This window comes from Sciurus vulgaris (assembly GCF_902686455.1).
Source record: "Sciurus vulgaris genome assembly, chromosome: 12".
NCBI lineage: Eukaryota > Metazoa > Chordata > Mammalia > Rodentia > Sciuridae > Sciurus > Sciurus vulgaris.
Genome location: NC_136473.1, coordinates 59,722,194 through 59,745,826, shown reverse-complemented (window position 1 = coordinate 59,745,826; position 23,633 = coordinate 59,722,194). Strand labels below are relative to the sequence as shown.

Here is a 23,633-nt window from a genome sequence, read left to right as displayed (position 1 = left end):
TTATATATTTAGAGGAACCTGGAAATTCCACCAGAAAACTCTTAGAACTCATAAGTGAATTCAGTAAAGTAGCAGGTTACAAGATCAATGCCCATAAATTCAACGCATTTTTATACATAAGTGATGAATCTTCAGAAAGAAAAATTAGGAAAACTACCCCATTCACAATAGCCTCGAAAAAAATAAAATACTTGGGAATCAATCTCACAAAAGAGGTGAAAGACCTCTACAATGAGAACTATACAACACTAAAGAAAGAAATTAAAGAACACCTTAGAAGATGGAAAGATCTTCCATGTTCTTGGATAGGAAGAATTAATATTGTCAAAATGGCCATACTACCTAAAGTGCTATACAAATTCAATGCAATTCCAATTAAAATCCCAATTGTGTACCTTACAGAAATAGAGCAAGCAATTATGAAATTCATCTGGAAGAAGAAGAAACCCAGAATAGCTAAAGCAATCCTTAGAAGGAAGAGTGAAACAGGGGGTATTGCAATACCAGATCTTCAACTCTACTACAAAGCAATAGTAACAAAAACAGCATGGTATTGGTACCAAAATAGAAATGTTGATCAATGGTACAGAATAGAGGACACGGACACAAACCCAAATAAATACAATTTTCTCGTACTAGACAAAGGGGCCAAAAATATGCAATGGAGAAAAGATAGCCTCTTCAACAAATGGTGCTGGGAGAATTGGAAATCCATATGCAACAGAATGAAATTAAACCCATATCTCTCACCATGCACGAAACTAAACTCAAAATGGATTAAGGACCTCGGAATCAGACCAGAGACCCTGCATCTTATAGCAGAAAAAGTAGGTCCAGATCTTCAACATGTCGGCTTAGGACCAGACTTCCTTAACAGGACTCCCATAGCACAAGAAATAAAAGCAAGAATCAATAACTTGCATAGATTCAAACTAAAAAGCTTTCTCTCAGCAAAGGAAACTATCAGCAATGTGAAGAAAGAGCCTACAGAGTGGGAGAATATCTTTGTCAATCATACTTCAGATAGAGCACTAATCTCCAGAATCTATAAAGAACTCATAAAACTCTACTCCAAGAATTCAAATAATCCAGTCGACAAATGGACTAAGGAAATGAATAGACACTTCACAGAAGAAGATCTACAAGCAATCAACAAACATATGGAAAAATGCTCAACATCTCTAGTAATTAGAGAAATGCAAATCAAAACCACCCTAAGATTCCATCTCACCCTAATTAGAATGGCGATTATCAAGAATATGAGCAACAACAGGTGTTGGCGAGGATGTGGGGAGAAAGGTACACTCATACATTGCTGGTGGGGCTGCAAATTAGTGCAGCCACTCTGGAAAGCATTGTGGAGATTCCTTAGAAAACTTGGAATGGACCCTCCATTTGACCCAGCTATCCCACTCCTTGGCCTATACCCAAAGGGCTTAAAATCAGCATACTACAGAGATACAGCCACATCAATGTTCATAGCTGCTCAATTCACAATAGCCAGACTGTGGAAGCAACCTAGATGCCCTTCAACTGATGAGTGGATAAAGAAACTGTGGTATATATATACAATGGAATATTACTCAGCCATAAAGAATGATAAAATTATGGCATTTGCAGGCAAATGGATGAAATTGGAGAATATCATGCTAAGTGAGATAAGCCAATCTCAAAAAGCCAAAGGACGAATGATATCGCTAATAAGTGGATGATGACACATAATGGGGGGGAGGGAAGGGTTAGTGTTAGGGTTAGAGTTAGGGTTAGGGAGGGGGGCAAGTATGGAGGAAGGAAGCACTGTATAGAGGGAAAAAGAGGGGTGGGAGGGGTGGGGGGAAGGGAAAAAATAACAGAATGAATCAAACAACATTACTCTATGTAAATTTATGATTACACAAATGGTATGCCTTTATGCCATGTACAAACAGAGAAACAACATGTATCCCATTTGTTTACAATTAAAAAAAAAAAAAAAAAAAAAAACAAAACAATAAATCCTTCAGTAATAAGACCCAAGTGCGGTCTCTGCTTCTAAGCATGTCCCCTCCCTATTTAAGGCTCTACTTAGTGCCTGGGTATGGGCAAAGACTGACACAACAAAAACCAGCTTTTACTCTTCAAAACAGAGGAAAATAACTACCATGTTTCCCATGCGGTAATTGTATCGTAGCCTCAGATTTCTACTAGTATTTACTTCTGATGAATAATTGTGATTTCTACATAAAAAGTAAACTTAAGTATCACTGAATTTGTGCTTAGGTTGCTGTGTAAAAAAAAACTACTTCAAAGTGTGGTGGGGAAAGAAACACACAGACAGGCGACTTAGCATTCTTATCATGGGTTTGCACTCTGCTGCTTTCCCAATATGTATTGAAATTGTGTACAGTGATGCCAGCTCTGTAGGACATTTGGGGATCTATACCAATTACAGAGTTTATAGTTTGAGCTATTGTTCTGAATCCATTGCAGCTTGATGGCCATCCTCTGCCGTTTGTAGTCACCTGACCATCACCCATCATCTCGCTTGCTTGAAACCTTGCAGAAAACATTCTAATTTCCTTTGTTTTGCTAGATGGGCCTAGGTGGGATGCTTATTGGCTCTGCCGTGTTTATTCATCAAATTGTACATTATCTGTTCTCCTTTAATCCTATGAAATGTAAATAGTTTGGTATTCCAAAACAATAAATAAAAAATAAAATACAAAACAGAAGCAAACAACATTTACAGATAAACTCTTCCATACCAGTCTGTTTATATGTGTTTCTTATTTAATGCTTAAAACAACCATGTCAAACAGACATTATTCCCAGTTTACAGGCAAGAAGACAGGTCTACAAGGTACAAGCTCGTATAGCCAATAAGTTTAAGTAGCAGAACTAAGATTCAAGAACTTTGCCTCCCACACACACCCAAGAACATGAAATTCCTCATCTTCTTTCATCCTCTGCCCCTCTCACCACTCTTAACATCTGTCCTTCACATAAGCCTCCCCCTTTGTGTTCAGAAAACTGTAGGTTAGATACCTACACCTGTGCCCTGATGAATAAATAGTTGCCAAGAGAGGAAAAAATGATGCAGACCTCTGACCTTAGAGTATGGAGCGTGAAATCTGACATGTATCTTCATGGGTGGGAATTTGGACAGAAGAGGCGAATGGAAGATGGGAAGGAAGGTGATGCCTTGTGCGTGATTATTGTGAGCTGGGCCAAGCCTGCTATAGTCCAGAGGAACAGTTCATCTGTATAGTGTCCCCAGAGTATGGAGAGATGGACAGTATGGTAAAAGTGCTCTTGTAGGGAGTTTAATTTATAAGGTGCCTGCAGAATGGATATTAATAGTCTATGTCAATGACTCTGAGGTATCAAGAAAACATGAAATTATATTCTTTGCATACTATTTACTAAGACAGTAAAACTATGAGGATTTTTCCATGATTTCCTTCAAATAAGCTATTTAAAATAGCACCTTAAAGTCTAAAGTCAGTCCTTAAGATAAAATCACTCTTAAAATCCTTTAAATTGTCCCCAAAACAATATAAATGGCTTCTGCACACAGATTATTACATTAAGTATACACGAGGGAATAAGGTATGCAGTAACATACACTGTACAATTGCACTGGCAGAAGTGTCAGCCTATGGAAATGTATAATCCAAAAATCATTTTTTCAGTTGCTTAGTAGCTCTAAAACGAGAGCAATTTTATGAAAATCCCAACTTGCTACCTCTTCCTGTTCACTATCATTATCTTAGCTTCTTCTGCAGATGGTTTTCTCATCAGTGACTCTCTTGTTTGATGTTTCCTTGTACCCTCATTAATTTTTCAGTGTTCCCCTTGAGGATATCAAGAAAGCCAACATCAGCCTCTTACCTGACCCTATGAACAATACATTTCTCTTTTTTTCAGTGGTAGTTACTCTTAATTTGTGTTAGGTAAGTTTCCATTTCTGTGGCAAATACCTGAGATAACCAACTTATAAGGAAGAAGGATTTATTTTAGCTCATGGTGTCAGATCTTTCAGTCCCTTGATCACATTGCTTTGGGCGTGGCACCACAGTACATCATGGAAGGAGTGCACAGTGGAGGAGCTCCTCACCGCACAGCAAACAGGAAATAGAGACAGGAAGAGGCAAGGGTCCCAGTATTCCCTCCAATAACCTATCTCCCTTCCTCTGTGTCCCACCCCCTAAGGTTCAACCACCTCCTAATAGTGCCACAGGCTGGAGACCAAACCTTCAGCATATGGGGCCCTGGGGACTATTTAAATTCCAAACCATAACTATAATTTTCACATTCCTTCCACAGATTTTACTAAAGTAAAATGATTTGTTTAAGCTCTATCACATTCATTGTCTGTGAGTATAGTTAACTGAGCAATGGTTGGTTAGAATCACCCTAGCCTTTAACACTTTTTTCCCGTTCTTTCTCTTTTGCCAAAAGATTACATACGTATGTCATGTACACTTTACAATACGGTAATCCCAGATGCTGCTTTTGACAGAGTGTTTAAAATATACCACACACAAATAAGAACCTTCTGTATAAAATTTAATGGAGAAATATTGTCTTCCTGCATTACTGAAATTAGATGTCTCACTGAGGCAAAAACTAACAAATGTGCTTGAATTTTCAGATATGTCACATCATACCAGAATCTGCAAGCAAAAAAGACTGCATACACATTATCCAGTCCTTACCTGAAGATGATTCTCCTGAGATCTTAGGAATACACCCTGAGGCCATAAGGAGGAGCAGAGAGATCCAGGGCCAGAATTTCATTGAAAGTCTCATCGCCCTGCAACCAAAAACTACCACTGTCAAACTCACGATCAAGTAAGAAAACACTAGGAAAAATTTTTAGTCAAAAGTTATTAAATATTCATTTGGAGATATGCAGAATAGAACTTGTGGAAAAGTATAGGTTACATGGTAGAGCAACTAACTTCTCCAAATGAGGCAGAGGAAGTATATACACATACCTACTTACAAGCATATAGTAGTTATTCAACAACTGTTTGTTGAATGAGTGACAGAATTGTACCTGGTAAGTAGTATTTTAGAAATAAATTTCTTTGAATGTAAAATTTGCATATTTAATTAGAATTAAATTAAATAATTTTCTAGACTAGAAAAAAGATAACCATCATAATAAGTAACAAGACAGTGTTCTCAAGAACTAGCCCTGCCCTTGGAGGCCTGTGGGTATTGTATCTTTATTAGTTCTATAGCTGAGGTCATATGGCGTCAATATCTTTATCTACAAATGTGGATATTAATATCCGTCTACCCATTGAGGTGGTTGTGAGGTTCAAATGGTATAGCACATTTAACCCAAATACCCAGGCCTCCTCAGCCTATGGCTATAAAATAAGGCAAAGGTTCTTAATGCCAGAACTACTTGGCTCTAGCCCCAATGGTTTAATTGTCAAACAGATGATCCTTGCTGTTCTTCCCTATTAAAGTGCCCCGTTTGTTTCTCGACATCTCCTGTGTCACTTGCTCATAGCTGCTCAGTAAATAGGTCACATGCACCCTCCTTCCTCTCCACCTTCCTGACTAAACCCAGCTTCAAATCCCAGCTCTGACACTTGTTTTATGAATTTAAAGAAGCCAAGGAACTCTTTCTTAAGTTCTTCATCTCTGCATCAGAGACAATAGTGCCTGCCCCACCAGCCCTGTTCTAAGAGTCCAGTGAGCTTCTTATGCAGTTAGGTTCAGCTTAGAAATCTAGTTTCTCAGTTTGTAAATCTAACACCTTTAACAATCACTTTTACAAGATCTTTGAATAACATTTGATCCCATGTATAGACTTAATCAAACATTTTAAATATATTAATATTCATAGGAAGTTAATGGACTTCTATTGCCTGTCAGAACTTAAGTTTTTCAATATTTTTTATAAATCTAATAAATAATCGAATAAATATGGTGACTCTTAAATTCTTAGTCTTCTATCTACCTCAATCTAGCTGGATTTCATTTTAATCCAAAAAATCCAAAAAAAAATCATAAATATTTTTACTTGTTGGTTTTAGCTATACATGACAGTAGAATATATTTTCACATATTATACATATATGGAGTACAACCCATTCCAATTAGGATCCCATTCTTGTGGTTGTACATAATGTGGAGTTACACTGGTTGTGTATTTATATATGAGCAAAGAAAGGTTATATCTGCTTCATTCTGTCTTTACTACTCCCATCCTCTCTTCCTTCTCTTCATTACCCTTTGTCTAATCCAATGAACTTCTACTCTTCTCCTTCCTACTGGGGGACTGGTTTATTTCACTTAACATGATATTCTCCAGTTCCATCCATTTATTGGCAAATACCATAATTTTATTCTTCTTTAAAGTCAAGTAGTATTCCATTGCATATATATACCACAATCTCTATCTATTCATCCAGTGAAGGGCATCCAGGTTGTTTCTATAGCTTGGCTATTGTGAATTGAGCTTCTATAAACATTGATGTGGCTGCATCAATGTAGTATGCTGATTTTAAGTCCTTTGGGTATAAACTGAGGAGTGGGATAGCTGGGCCAAATGGTGGTTCCATTTCAAGTTTTCTGAGGAATCCCCATACTGCTTTCCATAGTGGTTGCACCAATTTGTAGTCCCACCAGCAATGTATGAGTGTACCTTTTTCCCCATATCCTCACCAACATTTATTGTTCCTTATATTCTTGATCATTGCCATTCTGACTGGAATGAAATAGTTTTAATTTTCACTGTAGTTTTAATTTGCATTTCTTTAATTGCTAGAGATGTTGAACATTTTTTTCATTTATTTTTTGACTGACTGTATTACTTCTGTGAAGTGCCTGTTCAGTTCCTTTGCCCATTTATTGACTGGGTTACATTTTTGTTTTGTTTTGTTTTTCTTTTCTTAGTTCCTTGTATATCCTGGAGATTAGTGCTCTATCTGAGATACAGTTGGTAAAGATTTTCTTCCATTCTGTAGGCGGTCTGTTCATGTTCTTGACTGTTTCCGTTGCTGTGAAGAAACTTTTTAGTTTGAGCCATCCCATTTATTGATTCTTATTAAATCACAAATTTAAAACAACTTCTTCCTCTAAGGTTTAAAAGACCCCATTCTCTTAAAAAATGAATGAATTCTTTTTGGCATCATTGACAGGATGCCCTGAACTTTGTTTACAGCTATTGTGAAGATAAAAATAAGTCCATGATTCTGTGAGATGCTGGTCACATCATCCACATCTTAGATTTCAATTGTACATTCTCTAGTACTTCTAGGTACTTATAGATTGAGTTTTCCATTTCTTTGGCTCTTAAAATACATGTAAATTTTTCCTATATGCCTCTAAAATCTTTGGGCACCTTGGGATTCTGCACTCTTCTAGTCTTCCTATCACTCCTATTAAAATGACCTTGGATTGAATTCTGACTAAGGCTTATGGTTTTGATTGATTTTTTTATCATATCATCTGAGTTCATCCTACTGACACAAAATGAAGATAACTGAACTCCCACTTCTTGCTCATATGAGGAAAGCTAGGCACATAGGAAAAGAAGAATGCTCAGCTGGAAACCTCCGCATGACCCCAGAATAGCACGGTGAATTTTCTTAGATCCTACATTTCTATGCTGTTAGCATTCACCAAGTACACCAGTAAGAAATGAGACAAGTATGAGAGAATGTTTTTAATAAACATCTTAAGTGTGTTTATGAATGTCCCTTTGGTCCTTTGGGGAAGCTGTGATCATCCCAGTCATGCTGCCTCTGTTCAGAATATATAGGAAAATTGGTTGTGGGACTTAACTTGGAAGATCTATGGCATTCAGTACAATTGATACCTTTTGACATTTTGACTTACCTTTTGAAGCCACCTTGGATGAATTCTACAGAGAAACCCAATTTTTAGGTCAAAAGAAAGTGTGACTTTAGCTGGGGCTATAGGTCAGTGGTAAAGCCCTTGCCTAGCATGCAGGAAGCCCTGGGTTCAATTGCCAGTACTGAAAAAGGCGAAAAAATCGAAGTGTGATGACAATAAGGAAACACATTACCTCAGGTAATTTGTTAGCTGACCCAGAAGCATCTCTGCTTGACTACATACATGGTGCTGGTATAAATATTGTCACTTATTTTGAAGGATGACATTCATCTGGCAGTGTGAAAAAGAAACCTGGAGTGTTCAGGGGAAAATCAATCTCCACTAGTAAAAAGAGCAACAGAGAGGGGGCCCCATTACCTACTCATCCAGAAAATGTCTAAGGAGGTCCTGTCACCTCCCTGGGCCCAGGTTTCCTTATCTTTGGCAGTATTTCCGAGAGCTCTTCCCACTTAGTGTTTGATGGTCCTGTGTAGTACCACAGCCTCACCGGGACCTGCACACACATTGTCTCCGTCACACCCACTGAATGTGCTATCAGGAAACCCTTACAATCAGATGAACTTCTTATAAGCTGCTTCAGCGTGATGAGTTGTCTTGCTTTTTCATGTTTCATGTAGAGGTGATGAACGTATGTTAAAGGAATCCTAAGAAAACTTTTCTTTTCAATTGTTCATTTTTTTGTTCTAATTAGTTATACGTGATATAATGTATTTTGACAGATTATACATATATGGAATATAACTTCTCATCCTTTTGGTTGTACATGATGTGGAATTACAATGGTCATGAAATCATATATGCACATAGGATAGTAATGTCTAACTCATTCTACTGTCTTTCTTATTCCCATATCCCTCTCTCTTCCCTTCATTCCCCTTTTTCTAATCCAAAGTACCTCTGTTCTTCCCTAACCACCCCCCCATTGTGAAATTAGCATTCATATATCAGAGAAAACATTGGACCTCCAGGTTTGGGGGATTGGCTTATTTCACTTAGCATGATATTCTCCAGTTCCATTCATGCTTTTCATGTAGGGGTGATGAATATATGCTAAAGGAATCCTAAGAAAACTTTTTAAATGCACATTTCCTTACAAATGTCTAAAGGGCACTGGTCAGTTTTGTCATCTGTGAAGTGCAGTCATTGAGCTTCCATGGTGTCCACAGAATCTTCCATCTCACAGGTGTGTGGTTCTGTGGAGCTCTGATTCCTTTCCTACAGGGCTAAAACCCAAATATATCAGTTATTGTGGATTAGACAGACCCATATCTCATTCTTCTCATGGTTTCCTTTGTAGACCTAGTCAGAGTAACGATGAACTCTTGATAGAAATTGTATCTGACCTACTGAAGCGGCTGCCACTGACAGTGGAGAAAGAAGAATGTACTGGAACTGGGAGTCCCAGCACATTGAAATGCATCCTGTCAAGCTCCATTTGGGAGTCTCTCTCTAAAAATATCAAAGGTGAGCATAGGACCTCAACCTTCTTAGGAAGAAACTCTAGTGTAATAAGGAAGAAAGGGTCAGGAATAATGTACCACAGCTGTAAAAAGTTTGAGGCAAGATGGGAAGACAAATCTCCACTCCAGAGACAGGAACAGAGAAGAAATTGATGGTGTCATTTGGTCTTCGCTGAGACCAAAAGTAAGCAAAGAAGAAAGCAGCAACTCTGCTTGGGAGAGTCTAAAAAGCTTTTTAGGTCCCTCTTCTCTCTGGCTGTGCATCTCTGCTCTCTGGAACAGCACCTAGGGCAGCAGGGTTGAGATGATGGATCCTCTGATGGAAGACCTCTCAACACTGAGAAAGGAAGGCAAGTAAGGGCAGGCCCAGAGTTGCCCAGAATAGTTCCAGGCCCAACTCTGAAGGGCTAAATTACTGGACTGAGGCAATTTCTGACTTAATTTTTAACATATTCTAACCCAAAACAGTTAATTTGGAACCATATGTTGAGCAATAGTCTATCAAAATAGTCATGCACCACATAATGACATTTGTCAATGACGGATCATATATATACAATGCCACTATAAGGTTATGTCACCTAGATGAAATCAGAGTCATTTTAGTTTAAGTAAGCACACCCTAATATTTGCATAAGGAAGAAATCTATGGATACATTTTTCAGAATTTATCCCCACTGTTAAGTGAGACATGACTGTAGTACTGCTATTTTTGAGTCTCAGTCAAGGTTCAGCAAATGAGAGATTTCAGGTTAAATCCAGCCTTTTGTACAGCCTGCAAGCTAAAATGGTTTTTGTTATTGAATGGCTGAAAAAAATCAAAAGAAGAATAATACTTTGTGACACATAAGTGCTATTCGAAAGTCATATTTGAGTGCCCGTAAAAAAAGTTTTATTGGGATATGTCCATTCTTATCTGTTTACCTCTGTGTATTCACAATGCAAGAGTAGAACTGAGTAATTGCAACAGTGATAGTGTTGTCCATAAACCCTAAAATATTTGCTATATGGATTGCTATAGAAAATGTTTATCAACCCTTGGTAAAGACATGAAGTTCCTTTAACTTTCAAAGCTTATGCCCCTCCACACAAAGCCACTTTTTAATCTGTAACGTATTGAAGTTTTATCTCTCTTTTTTTCAATCCAGGCTATGATCCCCTTGTCCATTGTGTCTTAATAGTCTTTTTGAACCAAGAAATAGGAAGATTTAATAAGTTATTATGTGTCATACACAAATCTTTAAAAAATCTCCAACTTGCTCTAAAAGGAGAGAGCATCCTCACTCAAGAACTGGAGGAAATATATGACTCTCTTCTCAATACAAGAGTGCCCACGTTGTGGCAGGTAAGCAATTACCATTTCCTATTTGCTTGCTTGATAGAAATATCCAGGATCCAGGGAGTGATTGGGTTAACAGCAGTGCATCTTGTGTGATGAAATTCTATTCATTCATTTAAAAATACTAACATACTTTTGATATGAATACATATTCATACAACTTCTTAGAGGGCAATTTGATAATTCTACTTAAATTTGTCTTAGAGATGTTTATCATAACTGATTATAATAATATAAACTGATATAAAAATATATTAACAATATAAATTATTATAACAATTATAATAATATAACAATATAAAATTCCTGTAATCTTTAATAGGAATTTGGTTACATAAACTGTGGCACAACCAATTGTGAGGTATACATTGAACACTATTTTTTTGTGTGTGTCCGTGGTATTGGGAATTGAAACCAGGGCCTTGTGCATGCAAGGCAAGCATTCTACCAACTGAGCTATATCACCAGCCCCTAGGTATATGTTGATATGGAAAGATCTCAAGATGTCTTATTATTTTTTTAAAGTTTTAGAAAATATCGTTTTTAAGGATTATTAACTATACCTATGTAGATGTATACTTGCTTATAAAAAGCAACTCTGTTTTGACCAGGTGTGGTGGTGCTTGCTTATAATCCCAACAACTCAAAAATTTTTAAAAGGGCTGGGAATGTGGCTCAGTGGTTAAGCACTCTTTGGTGAAATCCCCAACACCCCCCCCCCCCAAAAAAAAAGCAACTATGTTTTACATTCAGAAAATACAACTAAATGTTTTTTGGGAAAAAAAAATGTTCAGACAACAGTGGTTACCTGTGTGAAAGAGACTCATGGGTCTTGTGTGCAGAGGAAAAAACTTTCATTTTACATCTCATATTGTGCTATTTTTATTTTTGTCATATTCATATTTTAGTTATTGTAAAATTTTAAATATCTGCGAAGACCATGTAAGTTTTTTCTTCTTTGAACCACCTCCCAATGAAAAAAACTAAAAATGTTTGATTAAGAAAAAATTTGATATTACTAAACACACCAAGGAGCCTAAGAAGAGAGTGATGGATTAACAAGTCAAAACCTAAGAGGAAACATGAACACAAAATGTTGGGCAGAACACAGCAAGAATTTTGATCTAAGGGTTATCTCCTGGGAAAGATAACTTTCAAAGGAATGGGAATGGTATTTTCATTGTGTTCAAAAAATCAGGGTTGGGAGTGTCTGGAATTTTTAGTTGTTATATTATCAAGAAGGAAGATAAAATTAGTAATGAGTTATATCTCAATAAAACTACTTTAAAAAATACCTATGTAGAAAACATGGAGACAGGCTAGGTACGATGGCACGTGCCTGTAGTCATGGTGGCTTGGGAGGCTGAGGCAGGAGGATTGCAAGTTCAAAGCCAGCCTCAGCAACATTCGAGAGGCCCTAAGCAACTCAGCAAAGACCTGTCTCTAATTAAAATATAAAAAGGGGCTGGGGATGTGGCTCAGTGGTTAAGTGCCCCTGGGTTCAATCCCTGGTACCATAAAAAGAAAGAAAAAGAAAACATGGAGACAGGTTAATCAGTGAATACTGACTGATGAAAAATTGAAATGTGGAAGGTGTAAACTTCACACATATAAAATCCCAGGACTTCAGAGCTGAAAATGACCTTAGGGATCCCTCATTCCTCTGCCCTTATTGAATAGAACAGAGGGTTAGAGAGGCTTTGTTGCTTGCTAAGAAAGCTAACTAGTGAAAATGCTGGACTCCCTGAGTGCAGTTAGATGAGAGAGCACAGCCTAGTTGAGAACAGACAACTGCAGAGTGACAGGACCTGGGATTAGCCAGATGCAAGGAAATGTCTGATTTGGACATTTAGGTAGACAGTAGTGCCATTCAGAGACTGGGTAGGCAGAAAGAGATGCTGTTGGAGGAACAATGACAATGTGAAGCAAGATGTTGGCATCACCAGCCCAGCAAAACAGTGAGACCACAGCCGTGGTGAAGTCCAAGAAAGGGACTGCAAAGGAGGTAGAGGCAGAAAGGATTCAGGGCAGTACTAATCTCAAGGGAGGAAAGAAGAGGAACCAGTGAATGGGATCTCGAAAGAAGTGGAAAATTCAAGAGAAAGCTAGGGCAGATTCGAGGCAAGAGAGGAGGAGAAGGAAATAATCCACTTAACCAAAAGTCACAAAGGTTTGTAACAAATAAGACAGGGGCAGGCTGGGTGCAGTGGCGCATGCCTGTAATCCCAGCAGGACTCAGACAGGAGGATCACAAGTTCAAAGCCAGGTTCAGCAAAAGCAAGGCACTAAGCAACTCAGTGAGACCCTGTCTCTAAATAAAATACAAAATAGGGCTGGGGATGTGAGCCTGATGTGGCTCAGTGGTTGAGTACCCAGTACCCACCTACAAAAAAAAAAAGACAGGGTGGGACGTGAATGTGGGAAGTAGAAAGCCACGACTGACCCAGTGACTTCTAATGTAGAAAAAGCAGGAACAGGAATCAGTGAATTCCTCCTCAAGGAGCCTGAGGGTAACAAAGGAGCACAGGAGGCTCAAGGGCTTAAGGGGCCCCTCCCCCCACACTCCTTGTAGCAGATAAGTTGGAGGCTGCTGTATTTAAGATAGAAGAGCACGTTCATAAATGGACAGAGGCCAAGAGGAAATGCCCCAGAAAGGCAGGCAGAGCACAGGGGCAAGGATCAGCTTGGCTCAGAACTGGAAGGAAAGGGAAAGGACCCGACAGTGAGTAGGGGCTTGTAGAAGTTTGCACAGGGGAAGGCCAGGATGTTGAAATGGCTCATGCCCAATGACATATGAAGATAATCTCCCTAGAGAAAAGGAAAGAGAGGTGAGGAAATGAAAGAATTTGAGAAGAGTCATGAAAGCCCTTAGCCAGGATGGAAGCTTCCAAGGGTTTTATTCAGTTAAGATAACGCTGTTTCTCCTGGGTATTCATTTTCAGACTTCCCACTATGTGAGAATGTCCTTTTCAATTGGAAAATGACATTCTTCTGCCAAGTTTTTTCTCCCTGGCAAATTGAGTCTATTACCAAAGTTTACAGAAATGTTCCCAATGACCCCAGAGACAGATCTACCAAAAAAAAAAAAAAACCAAAAAAAAAACAAAAAAACAAAAAACCATAACTCTCTCTAAATCTCAACAGAAACATGCCTACAGGTCATGCAGGTCCCTGAGCTCTTGGGTTAATGATCTCATCCAGAGGCTGAATTTCTTCAATACCTGGGCCAAAGTGGCTTACACTGCAATACATCGAAGGTATGGATGAAAACTGCTTTATGTTTCTTCCTTATTTTTGCTTAGAGCTTAACAGTTTATGCACTAATTTTACATCTCTTTGGGTTCTCACAGTAACATGTGAATTAAGCAGTAGAAGAATTCTTGTCTTCTATTTAGGATGAAAAAATGAGGACCTCAGAAGCTGAGGGTCAATTCAAGGTCCCTAAACTCTGAGACAGAGACGAGGACTAGGAGCCAGTACATATTTTTCCCATTATTTCACTCAGTGTCCTCGGAAACGAGTAGGGGGAAATATGAAGTAATATATGAAAAATTTGGCTACATGTGATTTTTCAATGTGTTTTTGGTCATAATAAAGATAGTATGAAGACCTGAAAGTAGCTACCACTGAACAGGGCCCTCACAGAGTGCCGAGCCTCTTTCCAGGAGCATTGCTGTTCCTTACGCGCCAAGTCTCCTGGTGTGAAACAGGTGCTATCATTATCATCATCCTGTCTCAGAGAGGAGGCGGCTGAGGCACACGAAGTAACCTGCCCAAGGTCTCACAGATAGAAAATGGAACTATTGAGGTTCGAACCCAGAAAATCTGGTTCCAAAGTCCGTGCCAGACTGCCTCTTGTACCATGTAAATATAAAGGAGTGTTAGATCAGAAGCACACACCGGACCACATCTCCAGGGATCCTTTTGGAGAAGTCTGTAACCCAGAAGCAACTGACAAGACTCCAGCCAGGCTCCCCACCTGTCATCGCACCATGTGTCACTCCAATCCATGACCTTCCAGCCAAATCGCTGGTCTCCCTTTTCCCCTCACCAGCTTCAAAACATAATTGGTATCCATTAAAGTACAGCACAGGAGTCCAGAATTGGGGCGGGGGGAGAACTGAGATGAGAAGTGGAGGGACGAGGCTGGGCGGGACTGGAGGAAATGCCCGGATCACCTGAAGGCGGGCAGTGACCACGCCCTCATCACCCGACCTGGTCTGCTTCTCCACAGGTACATGAGATTCATCACATCTTTAAATGAAACTGTTTTATCCCATAGCCAAAGTCTCAAATACCCTCCTGAACCAGAGTCCGATTTCTTCGAAGGGTTTCCTGCGAGATACTGGCTCCCAGCTTTCTTCTTCCCACAAGGTGAGCATTAGAAACCAGGATCAGCCCTGCGCCGGGCCGTTTCTCCACGACTCCTCACCCTCCTCACCTTCATGACCCGAGGTTTAGATGACAGCACCTTTCCCCAGCAGGTTCCAGGGCCTCTTCCCTCCCCTCCCACTTCCTTTCCTCACCAAAATAGGCCTACCTTTGTCAGACCTCAGCAGTACCTTGGCAGGTCACTTCTTCATCTCTAGGCTATTGTTTGCATGATGTCAGAGGCCAACACTAGATCCCTCCCCGAGTCCACTATGAAGGAATGGAGGCAAGCACCTAACTCAGGGATTGATTCTGTGCTTCAGCTGTTCATTCATTTATTGCTGTAACAGGAATGGATGGCTGAATGCTTGCTGGGACTGGGACCCCACCTGCTCAGCAGGAAAGATCAACCAGGATGTTAACCCAGTGTGTGATCAGGGATGTACAGAGAGTTGTAAAGGAGAAATAATAGACTAGAAGTTCCAGGAGGACAGGAATAGGTCTGTTTTTAATCACTGTCATATCTATAGCACCCAATACAGCCTCTGACACCAGCAAAGCTCTCAATAAATATTTGAAGAATTGATGGATGTGTTTCTGAATGAACATATGAACAAATCAATACTTTTGGAACATGGTACCTTAATTCAGAGCCAGGAAGGAAATGACTTTTAAGATGAGACTTGAACATTACTGCCACTTAAGTGTTTTCCAATTGGGGATGGAAGAAGAGGAGAATAATTTATAGTACTTCCATAGTATTTATGGGGTCCCAGGCACTGTTCTAAGAACTTGGTATACATTAAGTCATCCCATTCTTGTGACAATCTTTGGAGTTTGTTACTATAATCCCCTGTTTTCAGATGGGAATATCTTGGCACATAGGTTGTATGATTTTAGGGAAATAACAAAAATATTGATTAAGCTAAGATTTGAACTTAGCCTGCTTGAGTTAAAAAGTCAAGTGTCCATCCATTGCCCAAAACTGGAAATAACATCTGTATTCTGGTCAAGAACCTAGCAGTGAGAGAGAGAAAAGAAAATTAGAGAAACCAAATGTTGATTATGACCACAGCAAAAGACCCACAGAGGGTGAATGGTGTAGGACGAAGCTGGAAGAATGGGTCCAGGCACACCAAGAGTCAGTGCCACCCTGCAACAGTGGGAACCACTTAACATCTCAAGCCAGAAGGGTCATGACCAATGGTCATAGGAGGGAAGAAGGTCAAGGGTGGACTGGAGAAGTACAAAGCCAGGTCCCAGTCATCCAGGGAGTCTGCTTTGTTCAGGGCAAGAACTGGTGGTGATGGTAGCGGGACAGAAAAGAAGTAGTTGGGGAGAAGGGCATTTAGGAAAGAGAACCAACCTGACTCCATGTTTGAAATGATGGAGTGTGGGCAGGGACAGGTTCAGCAAGATTCTCAGGTCTCTGCCTTGAACAGCTTCCTGGGTGAACTCATTTGCTGAAATAAAGGACACAGGGAGAAGAGCTAACTGGGATTAAAATGATGGCCACGTCAAGTTTAAGTTATACTTGTTGTTTTTTCTGCTGCACATAGCCTTGCTCCATGTAACCAGGGCAAAATGACCACCATCCATTAGCAACCATGGAGGAAAAAAAGCGCCTTCCTCCTCCCAGCGTGTCTGTATGTCATTTTCTGAGAATGACTTGGCACACGGTTTTGTCCTCACCTCTGGCCTCATCTTTGTTGCCGAGAGGATGAAGTATGCGGATCAGCCAACATGGCATCAGAAGTGGATAGAGGGTCCAGAATTTATAATCCCTCTATTCCCACAAAAATTATGGGGGAGCAGGGTTCCAGACCTACAGAAACACCCATGTCCACCTCCACCAGGGTGCTCATGCAGCTGCCAGACTGATAGCACAAAGGCCTGAGTGAGGTGAGTGGACAGGTCTCGTCCTCACCTCTCTTCCTGTCTGACTCTGCTTCTCCGATCTTCCCTTCTGTCTCCATAAGGGAAGTTTCCATGAGGAAAGGGATGTTGCCCACCCCTGAGGGAAGTCCTGAGACTCACAAGGAAATTGTTGGTATTTTTCTTCAAAGCCTTTCTTTCTGCTGTGCTTCAAGACTATGGAAGGTCCCAAGGAATCTCTATGGATGGCCTCACTTTTACCCATCATGTGACTTCTGACACCAGTGACATCAAAGATGAGGAGTTCTCCATAATTATCCAAGAGAAACTCAACATAGTCAGGAGAGCCTTTAAGGTACTAGAATAATTATAAGATTGGAAAGGGTAGTCGTTCATTCTATCATCCCCTCGATGAACTTAGCACCTGCCAGTACTAGAGAGGCAGATAAACAAGGCGCAGACCTCTTCCAGTCCAAATGCCGTCCAGCTGCACCCAGCAACCCAGAGCTCAGCCAGGTGTCAAGCAGAATCTCCTTCCACCCTCAACCAGCACTCAGCAAACACAGCAAGGATGGCCAGGAAGGCAGCTCAGGCTGGGAGCAAGAGGGCAGCCTGCAGCCAGCCATCTGCTCAGGGTGACCCCAGTCCCATGGTGCTCCCATCCACCACCCCCAACCTGAACAGGCACACTTGTGTTCACCAAGTGCCAATCGGCTCTAGGAATCTGTTCTTCTAATCCAGGATCCACACTCAACCACATTAAAATGAGCTTATCACATTTCATGTTTTAAACAACCTGTTAAGATTTTGAGCAGTTTGCTCAAAATAAATTCAGGAAGGAATCATCTTTTAAATACTGGGGTTGTTCACCTAGGAACACAGTCATTCCATTCTTTTAGATCTTTTACATCATTCAGCAAATTCTGTTTTCTTTGCACTGAAATTATTGTTAATAGTTTTCTCACAGTTGTTGCTTTTTGTCAATTGGATTTGTAATGATCTACCACTGGCTCTTTGTCATTAGTCTTGTACTTGGAATTAGTCAAACTTGAGGTTAGGGGTACAGTCTGCCCAAGACATCTGACACCAACAGCTGGTTTGGGAGTTTCCCAAAACAAAACTCAGGTTTAATAATTTGCTAGAAAGACTCACAAAACTTCCAGAAAGCTCTTTTGTGAAGTTCCTGTTTGAGACTTTTGCCAGCTTTTTGATTGATTAGTTTTTGTCTTATTGATTTATAGAAGTTCTTTATAGATTCTGGAATAAGCCCTTTGTCAGGCTAATATATAGAATTCATCTTCTCTCAGTATGTGACTTTCCTTTTTACTTTCTTAATGGTGTCTTCTGCTGAACAAAAGTTCTTTGTTATAATGAAGTCTGGTATACCCACCTCATTTTTATGTCGTAAGAAATCTTTCCCACCACAAGGTTACTAGAACATTCTCTCTTGTTACCTCTGGAAGTTGTATGGCTTTACTTTTCATATCCAGGTTTCTGGTTCACATTGAATTGGGTTCGTGTATTGTATGAGATAGAGTCAAAGTTTTTGGTTACATGGAGACCCAACTGACTCAGCCTCGTTTCTTTTTTTATTGAAATGATGGTCCTTACCCCCACTTTAATTTTTACCATAGATCAAATAATTGTCTATCCCTGAGCCTGTTTCTGGAGTCTCTTTTTTGTTTCACTGATATGTCTACCTTTGTGCTGGTACTGCAGTACTATTTTAATTATTGTAACTTTACAGTATGTCTTGATATCTGGAAGTATGAAGTCCTCCAGCTTTGCTCTTCTTGACAGTTGTCAGTTGATTCTGGAGAATTAAAATCTCAGCAATATTGGGACTTTTAATCATAAATATTTCTTTAGATATTTTTATTTCTCTAGCTTAACATTTATTTAGTTCTTCAATTTCTTTCTAGTACCATGTTCAATAATAAGCTGATAATAGACATTCTTGTCCTTTTCCTAACCTTCACTATTCCACCATTAAGTCGGTTATAGGCTTCTTTATAGATTAAGAAAGTTACCTCCTAGACTTAGTTTGTCAAAGGTTTTTTTTTTTTTTATCATAAATAGGTATTGAAATTATTAAATGTTTTTCCTGTGTCTACTGAAATAATCAGATGGTTTTTATCCTGTTAACCTAGTACATTATATAGATAGATGGATCTTGCGTTTATTGTGTTAAGGTATAATTCCTAAATTAAGATTGTTTTAAACAAGAATGAAAGCTAAATGTGATTAAAGATCTTTTCAGTATCTGTGGAAATAATTACATAACTTTTTATCTCTATCAATGTGGTTAATTATATTCAAAGATTTACTGTGACTGAATTATCCTAATTATAATATTGTATTCAAAAAATTTTGCATCAATATTTAAAATTGGTCTGTCGGATTCAGTGGCAGGTGGCTGGGGGTGCATTGCTTTGTTTAGGTTTTACTGTGTATATTATGGGTTAGGTTTCCTTAATCTAATTCGATCTTCTGTCTTTAGAGATCTCATAATTTCTGGATTATTGGGGACACTTCCTGTTTTCCAGGGCTGTTATGAGTGTGTTTGGGGACCTGGGGTTGTGGGGGGAGGCCAGGGCCCATGCTGTTTGGCCTCTTGGTCCAGTCCTGGTCTTCCTTTTCTTGACACTCATCATACTACATTTAGAGATGACTCAAAGAACATCTGGAGTGACTGCAAGTTGGAAACCTTTTCAGAAGGATGATACTGGGAGAATCCATTCTAGAAAAGACTCAGAAGAGAAGAAATATTTAAAGGGGTGATGCATGAAGAACTAGACTCTAAATCTACTAGAACTCCAAAGGAGTTCCAGTCAGGGAGGTTTCCAGGGAGACTCACTAGAAATCAGGGCATTTGCTTTGTCCACATTGCCTCTGATGGTTGGCACAGCATCCGTTTGTACACAAGCCGGGAAGTTGAGGAAAAACAAAGTGACCATAGCAAGGACACCAAAGTGGAAGAAATTTAAAAGTTTAGATGTGTTTCAAACTTGAAATTTATTCACTTGTTTATCAATTCATTCACTCAAAAATATGTGTGCAAAACTGATTTAGCTGTTGAAAATAAAAAGATGAACAACACAAGGCCACTGCCCTCCGGAAGAACAGAGTCTGCTTGGTCGTAACAGCACCGAGGCCCGTTGCCATCGCTCACTCAGCATTAGCCATGTGTCGGAGCTCTTTACCTGCCTTATTTAATCATGAAAAATCGTCATAGTTTTATAGGTCAGAACTAAGGTTCCAAGAGCTCAGACATGGCTTGGACCCCAAGGCTAGCTTGCTCTTCAGCCCGTCCTAACACCTTCCTGCGCACGCTCAGGCAGGCAGGTTGCACTGGGGCCTATTCTCACACCTCACAGGGAGAGAAGGGTGCGTGCTGCCCTCCCAAACTTGCTTTTTGTCTCTACCCATCCAATCAGATGTTCTCAGTTGTTTCTGCTTTTTCCCAAGAATCAGATTTGATTTAGGTAAATTTACATCCATTCATTTTGAGTGGCTCTTCTGAAAATTAAGTCACCCCATAATGGACTGTTTGAAAATTACTTACATGTTGAGTCTTTCCGAGAAAAGACCCCTGTATTCCATGCCCAAGTCACACAAGTAAAATGCATGAGATTCGCTGCTCCTGTGATTTATATGAAAGGACAACACTAGAGGCAATGCAGTGTATGAAACTTAGCCTGTACATCAAAGTAAAGTCATTATACAAAACAACTCCCAGTTAGATTTTTATAGAATAAGCCAAAATATGAAGTGCTTTATATGAACTTGCCTTGCACCTCTAGGCAGGTCACATCCACAGAGTAGACAGCAGTCACCAAGCACAGCACAGGCTGTTTCACACTTCAGCTCCATGCCAGCAAGCTGGCCTGGGACAGCTGTGCCCATCCATCGCCTCAGAGACCTGCCAGATCATAGAAGGCTGAAGCCTCCTGGGCAGCATGGTGCCCACCCACTCAGCGCCTCAGGTTGGGCATCAATGCAGCACACCTGGAGGACAGCAGGTGGCTTCACCAGCCTGCCCCAGGCATACCTGGAATTGGAGCTGCTAGCAGCTCAGGTTTTCTGCTTAATACTGCTCATCAGAAATTCACTTAACCCATAATTATTCAGTTAATGGTTTATTTAGTTTGCATCAGACAGAACATAGAACCCTTCCCTGCTTGTCTTAAGTTTTCAGAGCCTTAGTAACGTGGCCACCATGGTACAGGTAGGTGACAAAGTTTGAGCCTAGTGTACTCTGACTCCTTTTACAACCATTTTTGCTTTCTCCCAAAAAGTTCAGCTACAGGATTACAATTGTAGAAACGAGGGGTTTTCCTGTCTGAAAATACTTGTCAATTCGGGATCATCATTGTAAGGTAGACCAAAGCCTACAAATTCTAAGTGCTCAGAGTGGGAAAAACTTGGGACAACACAGCTGGGGCAGGGATGGTCCCACCCTGGGATGGCATCTCCACAGGGGGCTCCGGTTAGGCTGGCAGCTCTGAAGGAAGCACCCTGCCTGGGGACCTGCTGACACCATTTCTCTTTCATCTCAGGGCTTGGATTCCTCTCACGAAGGAGTTCATATTTTTGGTTTATTCCTCGAGGGAGCACAATGGAATCATGAACAAAAAATAATAGAAGACTCGCTGCCTCTCGAAATGTGTTGTGACTTTCCCGACATATACTTTATGCCAACAAAGGTAACTGCCCAGCTGTCAATCATGAAGTCCTGATCTTCTGAGCTCCCCCTCAGTACTCTCCCCTTCTCCTACTCCCCACCACACGAGGGAAATATGATGATAGCCTTCAGACAACACATGTTTAAAATGGCCCGAGGTTGTTAAAATCTAAAACAGATGCTGTATTAACATCCAATGTTATTTCTCAGGAATCTGTACTATAAAATCAATGGGAATTTCCCTAAATTCTCTGTATGCAGGTACAGTAGCCATCTGGACTTAAATGTATTCAACCCATAACATATCCCCCAAACTTCACACAGGGAAAATATGAACTAATTGGTTTTGAGCTATGCAATTTGACTACTGGTTTTTTTTCTTTCTTTCAAGATTTCTACTGGAACACCCGATGCTTCTAATCAGACAGATTCAGAACTCTATACTTTTGAATGTCCAATTTACCAGACACCTGAGAGGTCAAGGATTTTGAACACTAGTACTAGTTTACCAACAAACTTTCTGACATCAGTGTATTTATCAACAGCAAAACCTCCTAGTCACTGGATCAGCATGCAGGTGGCACTGCTGTGTGAGAAGAATGAATGAAAAATAAACTTTATCCAACCATTTGAAGTTTTGACTCTTGACACTGTCATCAACACCCTTCCCAGAGAGTGGTCAGCCAGACTGGACAGGTGCAATCTCTTTCATCTGCGTGTGAGGACTTCAACATGTGGGAGAATCTTAGAGCTGCTTTTTATTCTAAACTAACCAAGCTCAATGTCTAAACTAACCTAAAGCTCAATGTCTGTCCAGCTGGCCTCTCATGCAGATCAGCATAACCTGTTGACTGGAAACCAAGGTACCTAGCAAGTTATTAGGGCATGTTTCTATAAAGCTTTTAACTCAAGCTAGTGGTTTGTGTCATTATATAAAATATAATACACGTGTCCTTTGGAATACTCTGCACGGCTGACCTGCAGTCTTCTGAAACAAAACCTAAGGGCCTTCCTTAAAGAAATGCACCCTTAATATGACCTCACTAGACTATGCTGCCCACTGCAAAATCAAATCCTGAGAATCCCATAAGCTGGATAAATTTTGTTAGTTGTACTTTATAACTATCATTATGGAACACTAGTAAGAATTCCATTATTATCCTCAGACTGCCCCCCACCATGCCAGGTGGGCATGTCAGGCAAATTTCAAATGAGGAAACCAGTGCTGAGAGAGACCAAGCAACTCACCCAGGTTTGCATTTCTAAGAGGAAGGAAAGCTGATTCAAGGCCTCATATTATGATCACTAGACCTTGGTAATGGACCAAAAGCAGAAGTCATACCCCAAGTCACACATATCATAAGAATGGGGAAGGGTGGCATCTACACCACAAACTGGACTCATTAACAGTCACAAATAAAATGTTAATATGTACTTTCAGTCTAGGAAACAGTACTGTCTAAAAACAACAGTGAAAAGCTGGGCACAGTGGTGCAACACCTGTAATCCCCATGGCTCAGGAGGCTGAGGCAGGAGGATCACAAGTTCAAAACCAGCCTCAGCAAAAGTGAGGCACTAAGCAACTCAGTGAGACCCTGTCTCTAAATAAAATATAAAACAGGGTTGAGGATGTGGCTCAGTGGTCACATGCCCAAGTTCAATCCCCGGTATCCCCCCCCTCAAAAATTCAAAAAAAATAAAAACAACAGTAAGAGCATAATTACACACAACACGACAGAAATGTAAGACAGTCCCTGTTCCTTAGGAACCAAGAAAATGATAAAGTGTACAATTTTACCAAAAGATAAAAGGCGGCAATTCATTTGCTGAAAGTTTTTAAAATTACCCAGGATTGGCTAAAACAATCCATGCTTTCTGGAAACCAGCAACACACAAGGCCTTTTCTTAAACAGTACAATATTAAAGACCAAGATATGAATCCCGTGCTATGACATTTTTAATCTACTTTAGATCATTTTTAATCAGTGCATATTCTGACACATCTTCTGCCACCTTATGTGATGCCAAGAGGAGGAATGGAGAA

At 40.0% G+C, this 23,633-nt stretch overlaps 1 protein-coding gene across 1 annotated transcript in view; it reads left to right on the top strand.

Annotated features, from left to right (window-relative positions):
* The window catches only part of DNAH14 (dynein axonemal heavy chain 14), a gene marked incomplete at its 3' end in the record, with an annotated part of 400,436 nt that extends 378,240 nt beyond the window's left edge, over positions 1–22,196 (top strand). Inside the window, exons 78-85 of the mRNA XM_079107288.1 lie at positions 4,634–4,833; positions 9,158–9,324; positions 10,469–10,665; positions 13,804–13,916; positions 14,894–15,033; positions 17,097–17,260; positions 21,465–21,611; positions 21,981–22,196. Coding sequence (XP_078963414.1) covers positions 4,634–4,833; positions 9,158–9,324; positions 10,469–10,665; positions 13,804–13,916; positions 14,894–15,033; positions 17,097–17,260; positions 21,465–21,611; positions 21,981–22,196 — 1,344 coding nt within the window. The remainder of the gene's footprint in view (positions 1–4,633; positions 4,834–9,157; positions 9,325–10,468; positions 10,666–13,803; positions 13,917–14,893; positions 15,034–17,096; positions 17,261–21,464; positions 21,612–21,980) is intronic.
* Between the last annotated feature and the right edge of the window lie 1,437 nt (positions 22,197–23,633).